Source organism: Solanum dulcamara, chromosome 10 (genome assembly GCF_947179165.1).
Source record: "Solanum dulcamara chromosome 10, daSolDulc1.2, whole genome shotgun sequence".
Taxonomy (NCBI): domain Eukaryota; kingdom Viridiplantae; phylum Streptophyta; class Magnoliopsida; order Solanales; family Solanaceae; genus Solanum; species Solanum dulcamara.
The window spans coordinates 65,105,822-65,117,888 of NC_077246.1; the positions used below are offsets into that span (position 1 = coordinate 65,105,822).

Genomic DNA, 12,067 nt, shown 5'->3' on the forward strand with positions numbered 1-12,067 from the left:
CAAATTTTTTTATTCAAAGATTATTAAGTTAAGAATGTAACTTCCAAATTTTATAATCAAGACAAATCATCTTGATAAGGTGATTTATATCCAAACTAATTTGTCATTAATTGTCTTTAATAAATTGTTGAATCATTGCTTATGAGAACAAAAATTTTGTGTATTGATATATGATATGATATATTGGATACAATAATACTTGTATGCATCAGACTAATAAATTACGATTAATTCTTTTTTCTCAATTGGTTTTAGGGTCAGAAACTAAATATTATATATCTAATAATATTTACGTGCGGTATATAATTAATAAATCAACTACGATGCACATAAATAATTTTTTCAAAAAAGATCGAGAATATGTTAGTTTTCTAACATAAAGAGAGAACATGAGAAGCTAAGAAAATGTTGTGAATGTCATAAGTATGATCCTCATTCAAAAACAATTCTAATTAAAGTGCTAAAAGTATTTATTGACCCATAATTAATTTTCTATTCTGCTGCAAATGTTCCTATTGAGTGTCCTAAAGGATAATATTTATAACATTCATAAAATATGGTAGAAAAACTAATTTCATATCAAATAATCCTTTAAAAGAGAGAGGACCAATGATCATATTAAGGAGGCAGTTTGTGTTCTTGAAGATACTACGACATAATGCTTTCATGAAATTTCATGAGAGGTAAAAATACCTGAAAATGGAGGTAGAAATGTGAGTTTGGTGATGATGGACAACGATGATGCTGAAGATATGAATTTGGTGATGATGGTGACAATGATGGTGGTTTAATGATGGTTTTGATAGTGTATAGAAAGGCACTTGAGGTGACATGATTTTTTTTATATAGATATCTAACATAATAAATGATGTGGCAGTGACATAATGATGACGAGTGTAAAACACCTCTCGTTATGTGACTGGTTGTATGCGTGTTAGGGTGGAAATAAATTACTTTTACGTATTACAAGTGTATATGCGAATACAACTCATACAAAGCGCGGATATAATGTATTTTGCTTGCACACAAATACAATATATTCACCGAAATTGTATGTATTGATAAAATTAGGTTGAATAAAGCGATACATTGTATTTAACGAAATTATGTGTGTTGATATAACTAGATGGAGCGAATAAATACAATTAAGCCGAAACATGAAAAGATTTGGACCAAAACTATTGGTTGCATAGATGGGCCTTCTACTAAAGATTTGGCCCATTCCATCTAAGATCGCTTTCTCTTGACTACATACTTTGTTTTTTGGAAAAATTACTTGATTGAGTGCTTTTTAAAAATTAATTACTGATTTTAACAATATTTTTTATTTATTACCATTTATAGCAATATGTAGCAATATTATGATAAATCTACACTTGTATTAAAAGTGAATTATGCATACAATATAAATATATTATAAGTGTTTAAAATATATATTATGTTTGTGTAGTAAGAAACTAACATAATATATTATAAGTCTATTAAAATATGTGATAAATGTATTATCCATCTATAAAATTTGTATTATATATGTTTTATAAATAGTTCTCTGCAATATGTATTAAAACTGTATTATAAATGTATTATAAGTGTTCAGTGAAATTATTTTTTTATTGCTATAAATGATAAATATTTTCTTAATATTGTATATTTATGTAAGTTTCCCTTGTTTTTTTACAATAATTAACATGAAAAAGGTCCATTATGATTTATGTAAATCACTTTATTTATTAAAATTAGGGGATTAGAGCACTTTTATTTATTAAATTGCAACATGTCCTCGTCAACTATGACTCATCTTTTTTTAATTTTCTGGACAAATTTTTATTGATAGATGATAGTGATATATAACAATTCAAACAAACCTTAATACCTGTATTATAACTATATTATATTGTATGGAATATGAATCGTGTCGTTCAATAACTTTACAATTTTAATCACACCAATTAAAACAAAACTTTTATGCGTTCGATAAATGTTACAACCTTTTCGAATAAAATTAGATTTATGTAATATTGTTTCAAGTTTTACTAGGATTCAATTGTCAGAATATAATTAATCGAAATAACAAATTTATAAAGACAAAGGAATTTCGGAAAGAATTCACAAGAATAACTTATACTCACTTCGTCCCAACTTTGCATAGAGTTTAAGAAAGAAAGAAAGACTTTTGAAATTTATTATCTAAAATAAGTGTGGCTATAAATCATTTTATTAAGGATAAACTGCGTATTTTAAAGTTAAATTATTACAAAAAAAGAAAGTCTTATAAATTGGGACAACGAACGTATTACATTAAAAATCTTAAGCTAAGAAATTTTGAATATTGTTATAAAACAAACAAACTTAGCAAATTAATAAGAAAGAGAGATAGTAAGAAAAAGAAAGAAAGTTGAGAGATTTTAGTGTCCCATTTCATTGTAAATTCAATGCCTTTTATAGGCAAATTTTATTGAAAAAAAATGACCGAGCTACAGAACAAAATGTGTGAGCTACAATGAAAATACTATTCATCTACAGTGAAAATACTATTTACTACAGTGAAAGTGGGTCCCATAGATATCCACTTTTTGACTTGTTTTACAACACTCTCCCTTGGATGTTCATGTACAAAAGAAAAATATGTACATAATTATTTGTAATACACATTATTTGCTCCCTCATTACTTTCATGATGAAGATCATATTTTCATCCTCTCTGCTTGAGTTACTTGCAAGTTGCCTTCTTGGTTAGAGTCCATCAAAAGATAATATGCCTCGTTAAAACCTTATTAGAAAAAATTCAGTGGAAAAAAGTCTAATGAAGGAAAAAAAGTACACACATCTAATAAAACGCCTTGAGTGTTGCCTCATTAAAAACCTTATCAGAAAAACCAGTGGAGCAAAACCTTAATTAAGAGAAAAAGAGTACAAAGCGTATTTTACTCCCCCTGATGATAACTTCATTTGATATTTTGGAGACGACGCATTCCAATCTTTTATCTTAGCTTCTCAAAAGTTGATGTTAGTAATTCATTTGTGAATAAATGTGCAAGATTATCACTCGAACGAACTTGTACATCAATATCACCATTCTTCTGGAGATCATGTGTGAAGAATAATTTTGGTGAAATATGTTTCGTTCTGTCTCCTTTTATGAAGCCACCTTTCAATTGAGCTATGCACGGGACATTGTCTTCGAATATAAATGTAGGTACTTTAACATTATTTTTCAGGCCGTATTTTTCTTTGATGAACTGTATCATCGATCTCAATCACACACATTCTCTACTTGCTTCATGAATTGCTATTATTTCAGCATGATTTGAAGAAGTAGCAAGAATAGACTGCTTTGTAGATTGTCATAATATAGCAGTTTCTCCTTATGTAAATAGATAGCATGTTTGAGATCGAGTTTTATGTGGGTCTGATAAATAACCTGCATATGCATAACCAATAAGGTCTGCATAACATTTGTTAGTATAAAACAAACTCATATCAATGGTACCCTTTAGGTATCGCAAAATATGTTTGATACCGTTTCAATGTCTTCACGTTGGGGATGAACTATACCTTGCCAGTAAATTAACAGAAAATGTTATATCAGGCATGGTTGCGTTAGCAAGATACATAAGTGCATGAATAACACTGATATATGGTACTTCAGGATCAAGAAGTTCTTCGTTCTCTTTTGGAGGTCGAAATGAATCTTTTTCCACTTCAAGTGATTGAACAACCATTGAAGTACTGAATGGATGTGCTTTGTCTATGTAAAATTGTTTTAAGATTTTCTCAATGAAGGCAGATTGGTGGACAAAGACCCGTTTGCTAAATGTTCAGTTTGCAGACCCAGACAGAGTTTTGTCTTTCCAAGATCTTTCATCTCAAATTCTTTCTTTAGATATTCAATCGCTTTTTGACCTCTTCAGGGATTTCAATGAGATTTATGTCATCAACATAAACGGCGAGTATAACAAACTTTGATTCCGTTTTCTTAATAAAAACATATGGACAAATGACATCATTTATATAACCTTTATTTATCAAGTACTTAAAAAGGCGATTACATCACATACGCCCTAATTGTTTTAGATCATATAATGATCTTTGCAATTTGAATGAGTACATCTCCCGAGACTTAGAACATGCTTCAGGCAATTTTAATTCTTTGGGGATTTTCATGTAAATTTCATTATCAAGTGAACCATAAAGGTAAACTGTAACTACATCAATTAGATGTATTTCAAGATTTTTATATATAGCTAAAGTAATGAGAAATCGAAAAGTTATTCCATCCATAACATGTGAATATGTTTCTTCATAGTTAACCCTGGATTTTTTAGAGAATCCTTGTGAAACAAGGCGTGACTTGTATCTTACAATGTCATTTCTCTCATTTCGTTTTCGCACAATAACCCATTTATAGCCAACTAATTTTACACCTTCACGAGTTTGGACTACAGGTCCAAGAACCTCATGGTTAGCAAGTAAGTCTAATTTTGATTGAATTGTCTTTTGTCATTCTGTCCAATCACATCTACGTCGACATTCTTCGTCGGATTTAGGCTCAAGACTTTCACTATCTTGCATGAGGTTAAGTGAAACATTATATGCAAAAATATTATCCATCGTGATTTTCGATCGATCTAAATTTATCTCATCACCGATAGAGCTTATTGAAAGTTTTTCATTCACTTGAGTCTCGGGTTTACTAATTTCTTCAGGAATATCAGGATTACTCAAATCTTGGCCTTTTTCGTGAGATTCTTTTGTAGTATCATCTTTATTATTTTCTCACACTTTTCTTTCTAGGATTTTTATTCTTTGAACTCAATGGTCTACCACGCTTCTGGCGTGTTTGGGATTCAGAAGCTAAATATTATCTTTAGAGATAAAGTTTGTTTCTGGATTATTTTTTGCTCTCTTCAAGGATACCTGATATAGCTGAACCAAACGTTTTGATGACCGGCAGGTCCGTGACCAGTGCCTCATACCTCCATATCTATGACATATACTTTCTGAATTTTTCTTTGGTATAACTTCTTACTTCAAACTCTTCTTTTTATATTGCTGATCATTTCTCGGTGTTAGCCGAACATCATGATTATAATTTCTTCTTCGACCACAACCACGATCACGAGTGGGGCCATGACCTTTTTCTCGTTAGTTATAGTTTGCCTGATTCACTTCAGGGAGTGGCAAAGAACCAACGGGCCGACTATCATGATTTTTCATTAACAGTTCATTATGACGTTCAACAATAAGAAGGTGAGAAAGTAATTCAAAATATTTCTTAAAACCCTTTTCGCGATATTGCTGCTGAAGGAGCATATTCACTAGTGGAATTATGTATTATATTTTTTCAAGTTTGTCTTGCTTAGTGATTTCTTCTCCGCATAAATTTAACTGTGCTATAATTCTAAACAAGGCATAATTATATTCAGTTATATTTTTAAAATCCATTAATCTCAAATTGAGTCAATCATGATGTGCCTGTGGAAAGATGACCAACTTTAGGTGGTCATATCTTTCTTTTAGATTCTTCCACAGTTTAAGAGGTCTTTTAATGTAAGGTACTGTAATTTTAACCTCTCGTCAAAATGGTGGCGGAGAAATATCATGACTTTGACACGGTCTTGACTAGATGCCATATTGTCATCTTTGATGGTGTCTGTCAGACCCATCGATTCTAGGTGTATTTCGGTATCTAGTACCTATGAGGAGTAACCTTTTTCAGATATATCAAAAGCAACAAATTCAAGTATAGAGATATTCGACATTTTAAGAAAATAAAATTCTTACCCTTTTGTTACCTTTTCAAAATTATTCAAAGTGATGGAGGCTCATGCTGTTAACGTGTTATAAAACAAACTAACTTAGCAAATTAATAAGAAGGAGAGATAGTAAGAGAAAGAAAGAGAGTTGAGATATTTCAATGTCCCATTTTATTGCAGATTCAATGCCTTTTATAGGCAAATTTTGTTGAAAAAAAATGACCGAGCTACAGTACAAAACGCGTGAGCTTGAAAATACTATTCATCTATAGTGTAAGTGGGCCTCATGAACATCTACTTTTTGACTTGTTTTACGATAAATATCAATTTATTAGTAAAAACAAATCTTCTTTTTCAGGATCTTTCTTTTGTCACATCTTTCCAAATTGGATGACTCTCGAATCCGGATAGAGGCGGCTTATCTGAATTCAATATTTTTAAGCATTATAATTTATGTATAAAAAATTATTAAAATTATAATAAATAATCAATGTGAACTCATAACTCAAAAAATACGACGACTTCAGTGACTAAAATTATATAAAAATTAAACTCATACAAATTAAATTCTGGATCCGTCTCTTATTTTCGATTCATCAGTCATATCTAATCTGTTACTCCTAACGTGGCAATTTATTATTCACTCTAATCTGCCAGCAATTGGATCACTCCACTTCACATGTACAAAACTAGTTAGATAACGTTTTTGGGTCCCACTTTTTAGCTGGCGTGTTGCCTCCACGTCAGCTAAACCTATACACAAAAATGCCACGTCATACCAAAAAGGTTATTGCCATTTTCCACTTTTTATTTTTTATTTTTTGTCTTTCTAGAAAAGCAGATAACAAGAAGAACTTCATGAAAAGTACATCAAGAGAAGTGTTCAATATGATAGGATTACATATTCTTGTGACTCTCAAAAACTAACCTTTTTTTTAGAAATTTTCTAATTTTTTGTTGATTCAAGAAAGTTGACTTCTTGCTGACATTAATCACAGGTTTATTACTTTAATTTAAATTAATTTCTCTAGTTTTGTTTTTCCTAGTTATGTGTATTAGTAGAATTTTAGGTGTCTAGGGAATACTTGTTGTTAGTTAAATTGCAATCAAGGAACAATTGATGTTACTACTGAGTTATGTTGTTTGGACTGTTCAAAAATATGATTAGACGCTTGTTGGATCCTAAAAAGTAGTTCATTTTTGGATGATCTGACATGGGTTCTGAGCAATATAGCTTCTAAGTACTGGTTTGGTTAACATATAATGGAATTATGTTTCTTGCTTTCAATGCTTTTACTAGTGTTTCTTGTTATTTTCATTGAGGAGTTCTTGAAATGTTTGGAATGTTTATTAGGATAGTAAGAACTTACTGGAGAGCTATCTTGCTTGGACTCTTTGAAAATATTGTTAGATCCTCTAAAAGTAGTGCATTTTTGGAGAATCCGATAGGCAGAGTAAAAATATTATTCAACTGAATCCCCTAAGTTGAAATATTATTCTATGGAAATAGAGTAAAAATAATTTTATATTTATAAATTGTTGAATCCCCTTGTTTGAATTTCTAGCTCCGCCACTGACGGGTGCAACAAGATATTTGGAGAGTCAGAGCAACATAGCTGGAGAGTGAATAGTTTGATTGTGCTTTGTGAAAGTGTGAATTGCTTAATTAGGTACAAATTCGTAGGAGTTTGGTACAAGAAGATATTAGGAAATTCCATTCATCACCGAGGATATTTAGTTGATAAGAATAGAAAACTATTCCAACATTTAGCTAATTATGTTCTTGAACTGATTTTTTCCTGCAATTGTCATTTGAGTTCAGTGATTCTGAGAAATTTCATGAAAAGATCCAGCACAGAGGCGGATCCAGGATTTGTTATATTTAATGAGTTCAACTTTTAAGATTCGTAGCATTATATTGTTAAATTATGAGTTCAGATCTTATATTTTGTTGATGTTTTAGTAGGTTTTCCCTTTTCTTATAGTTTAGTATTATTCGTTTCTTTCCCTTATTTTTTGATTTCTATCACTACTTGGTATTTCACTTCGATATCTGATTATCTTGTTGTTGTGTTTGTTTGTTTCTATTGCCTCTTTTTCACTATTTGTTCAGACGAGGGTCATCTTTTGGAAACAACCTCTCTACCTTCGAGAAGGTAGAGGTAAAGTCTGTGTACATTAATTCTACCCTCCTTAGACCCGACTTGTGGGATTACACTGAGTTTGTTGTTGTTGTTGTTGTCTGTACACCGTGTCGAAAGTTATGGGTTCAAATGAACTCGTAACCAAAAGACTACATCCGCCCCTGATTTAGCATAGAAGTATCTTACTATGAACTGAAATTTATCCATTTTACTTTTGGAGGTTTTAGAAGAAATTTTGCCTACAACTACATTGTGGTTTAGATGTGCAGAACAACTGTTTCGGGGATCGTTAGGATTTGTAAAGATGGAAATGGAGAAAACATGTGAATTTTGCATGTTATTGAAGCCAGTGGTGTATTGTGAGGCTGATGCAGCACACCTTTGCTTATCCTGTGATGCTAAGGTTCATTCAGCTAATGCCCTCTCTAATCGGCATCCTCGTACCCTTGTCTGTGAGTCCTGTGGACACAACCTGGCTTATATACGATGTTCGGATCATCAAACGTTCATGTGTCGTGACTGTGACCGCCGCCATCATGATCTCTCTTCTCAACACCAGAGAAAAGTGATCACTAGTTATATGGGGTCTCCTTCTGCCAAGTATTTGGCAGCATTATGGGGATTTGGCTTGAAAGATTTGGAAAATGCCACTCCACCAGATCAGTTCATCTCAACATCGAACGGTAAAGTAAATGGAGCTAAGGTCACTCCAAAAAGTTTTAAACGGTCTCACTCGTCACCGGGGGGCTCTTCCTTAGCTTCTGAACTTGACTTCACTGGTCTTGTTGTCTCTCCAGAATCAGAAGTGGGATCAACTAGTAACTACACTAAGGTTAGATAATAGTAACCAAATGCCTATTGTTATGTAGCTTTTTCCTGAAATACTGACTTGACATGTTGGAGAATTTATCGTACTAGTATCTCTATATGACAGGGTGAGTCAAGCATGAGATAGGTACTTGTTTATAGATGTGTTCACATCTTGTCTCAGTCATGCAGATACGGTTGAGATGGATTACCGTTTGAAGTAGGAATATGAATTTAATTAATGAGGACGTCTATATTGTCGTAGTTTAATGATAGAACGGCTGATTATAATGCAGTTAATTAAAGTAACAAGTGACCTTACCGTATAACTTACTGTATCATGTTCAGTAATTGTTAAAGATCAATTGTTTTATGAACTTCAAAATCATGGTATGAAGTATATCAGGTTCTTTATTATGGTCTTTCAAAAGTCATCTATGACATACTTACCTCTATGGTCACTTGCTACATTGATTTAGGCGTTATGCTTGCGTAAATGGAGGGAGAACAATTCTCTCATTCTACAGCAGATTCTAGACTTGGAAAGACTTCAGCTTACTGAGGGCAGTAACAATTTATCAAGTGGAGAAAGTCTAAATAATGTTTCGTCATTGAAAAATTGTACGTCATGGAATATGCATAACAAAATTGATCGCTTGCAGAACTCACTTGATCTTGGCCCTGAACTTCAGGATTGGGGCAGTACTCATGAAAGTCCAGTTGCTGAATCTTTTCCATTACCTTTGCCAGATGGAGATTCGTTCTGGGAATGTAAAAGTCCGGTTCAAAGTAGTCAGGTCTGCTGCTACTCTCTCTCATTCGCTCCCTTATCACACTTCACACATTTAACGTTTTATTTGCATATTCTATGAAACATTCATGGCTCATATCGGAGGAAGTAACATGAATATTTAAAAGCTTCTTCAAGTAGGGATGGAGGGAAAAGGGAAAGAGTTCTTCTGTCTTTTGGGGTTGTTAGTTGTTACTGTTCTTTCTTCTGTCTACTGTGTTATGTTCCCCATTTCACATTATTTCGTTGTTGTTATTGCTCCTATAACTGTATCCACTTTTTCAAACTGTTTGGAATGCTTTATTTAAGCCGAGGGTTTATCAGAAACAACCTCTCTATCTCTATGAGGTAGAGTTAAGGTCTGTGTACACCTCCCCAAACCCCACTTGTGGAATTCCGTAGGATTGAACCTATACTAAAGATAGTATTTTTGTCTCCAAGAAGATTGTAGCCTAAAGTTGTCAAAGTTGACGGAAACAAGAATGCACAGTGTTTCGCCCTTCGAGTAACTAGACTAATATTCATTTTCTTCCGGTATCAAGCTGAAGTTGTCATTTTCTTTTGCTTCCTGAATTGTTAAAGTTCTACCTGGTATATAGTTGCCAGCAAAGTTTTTGATGCATGATCCCAGTGATCTGCAGTTAACTCCTCTCGTGCTTCTTTATCTTTTTCGGTCTGTTTAGTTCATGTTGGCAATTTGTTAGAAGAGATGTAAGGAATACTGTTATACTGGCATTCTCTCCATGTAATCAAATAATGTTGGAAATATATAGCCTTATAGTCCTTTCTTCCACTCTGGATGTCTCAACTAGAAAGTTTCAATTATGCTCAGACACAGCTAATGTAAAAGCGTGTCAGATTATTGAAAGATTTAACACAGGAATATGTCTACTACTGTTCCATAATTTCGTTGTATGAGTTTATTTATAAAGTATTAGCTTGATCATTATATGAATTCTGCAGCTTTGGCCTCAAAATCTGCAAGACTTAGGAGCTTATGCTGAACTAGAATGTTTCGATAATTCCAATATGCCTGATGTTGATTTGACCTTCCAAAACTTTGAAGAACTCTTCGATGAGGAGCAGGATCTGAACAACACACTGCTTGAGGAGGATATGACATGCTCATCTATGGAGAATGATTCATCGATAGATAGATCAGATTACAGTTATGTCAAGAAGGTTCATATCTTCATAATTTTGCCTTAGAATGTTTTGCTTACAACATCTGTTTTACCTTGCAAATGTGGTTGAAATTTTAATATTGTTCTAAGAAGTTTCCTTTACTGATGACAGGACATATCAACAGCTTCATCGGTCCATACAGGACAGTCAACTCATTTTGGCCAAGGCCACGGTGAGCACATTCCCACAATCAAGGATTGTCCTCCGCCAATTAGAACAAACTTCTCGTCATTGTCCTTCTCAGCATCAAGGCTGAGCATTGAAAGCAGTGGTAATGAGTACGTGGATTCACCCGCTGCCAACGAGGAGGAGGTTTCATGTAATTCACAGATGGACAGTAAAGAGAATCTATTAGCAATGCATAAAGAAAAAAAGAAGGCTCGGCTGTAAGTACAACTCTCTTTCTTGGTGTTATTATAGTCCACAAATGATTAGTCATTGTCCAGTTATTTGTTGTTTGGAAGCTCTTTTATTGCTTGTTTTAGTTCTGTATTCAGGTATGAGAAACAAGCTCGGAATACACCTCGAAGAGCTAGGACTAACTTAAAAAAGCAGCCGATAAGAGGGCAGGTCCTAAAGGCACACTGTTATGAATCGGATGCAATTAATATGTCTCGAAGCTTTTAAAAATCACTCTGGTTGAATGTGTGAGACTTGTGTACATACCATCAAGCATCACTCAGTAACTCAAGAATATCTTTCCCAACATCTGTTGTATGTTGCTTCTGTCAATTCTTTCTTCTTTACATTGTGTAAAGCCTAATTTTTTATTCTAACAGAATAATGGGATAGCTTTCATCCTGGCTTTTTATGTTTGTGGACTGTTATCATTCTCTTAAACACATCTTGAGAAGCATTAGTGCCAAATGTCAAGGAATTACTTTCATTTGCCCATTCTTCCTCTTATGCTCTTCTATTTAGAAGTGTGATGATATGATATGCCGAGTATAACTTAACCCCAAAATATAGTCCATGAGGAAAGGATTGTCCAAACCCGTATAAGCAGATCGACAATCCATTTTCTAACCACTGTGGGACTCTAACCTACTCTAACATCCACGTCATGCCAAAAGTTAACTGTAGCGTAAACCTGGAGCCCAGTGCATGTCTTTATAAGAAGCAACACAATGGAGACAAAGTGATCAAGCAAGAGTTGTTTTTCTAGGTTGTACCAAAAAAGGTTTGTTCCTTTCTATACCCTATTCTCTCTGTAGATTGATGAACCACACTGAAATCAAAGGGAGTATCTAGGATTTAAGATCTTTATCGGTTCAACTTCTATGATTATTAGCATTGAACGCATGATACTTAGTTATGGGTTCATAATCTATTATTTATAGTAATTTAGTCAAATTTTATATATAATTGTACTTTGCATTGAAGGT

At 33.1% G+C, this 12,067-nt stretch overlaps 1 protein-coding gene across 6 annotated transcripts; it reads left to right on the plus strand.

The window, feature by feature from the left end:
- The first annotated feature begins 6,622 nt into the window (after positions 1 to 6,622).
- On the plus strand, positions 6,623 to 11,576 carry LOC129871532 (putative zinc finger protein At1g68190). 6 transcript variants are annotated; one of them, XM_055946467.1, is made up of 6 exons: positions 6,623 to 6,754; positions 8,121 to 8,732; positions 9,187 to 9,504; positions 10,461 to 10,679; positions 10,794 to 11,068; positions 11,168 to 11,576. In XM_055946467.1, the coding sequence occupies exons 2-6, from the start codon at positions 8,205 to 8,207 to the stop codon at positions 11,307 to 11,309; spliced, it is 1,482 nt and encodes a 493-aa protein (XP_055802442.1). In that variant the 5' UTR covers positions 6,623 to 6,754; positions 8,121 to 8,204; the 3' UTR covers positions 11,310 to 11,576. The 6 variants fall into 6 exon arrangements, with proteins under 6 accessions (XP_055802442.1, XP_055802443.1, XP_055802444.1 ...); XM_055946468.1 differs by having other exon boundaries at positions 8,128 to 8,732; XM_055946469.1 differs by having other exon boundaries at positions 8,162 to 8,732.
- Positions 11,577 to 12,067: the final 491 nt, after the last annotated feature.

Bases quoted from the DNA above. Each gene is read 5' to 3' on its own strand.
- LOC129871532 (XM_055946467.1), top strand. From the start codon at position 8,205: ATGGAAATGGAGAAAACATGTGAATTTTGCATGTTATTGAAGCCAGTG. The intron at 10,680-10,793 runs GTTCATATCTTC...TACTGATGACAG, and splicing joins ATTACAGTTATGTCAAGAAG to GACATATCAACAGCTTCATC. The intron at 11,069-11,167 runs GTAAGTACAACT...TGCTTGTTTTAG, and splicing joins GAAAAAAAGAAGGCTCGGCT to TTCTGTATTCAGGTATGAGA.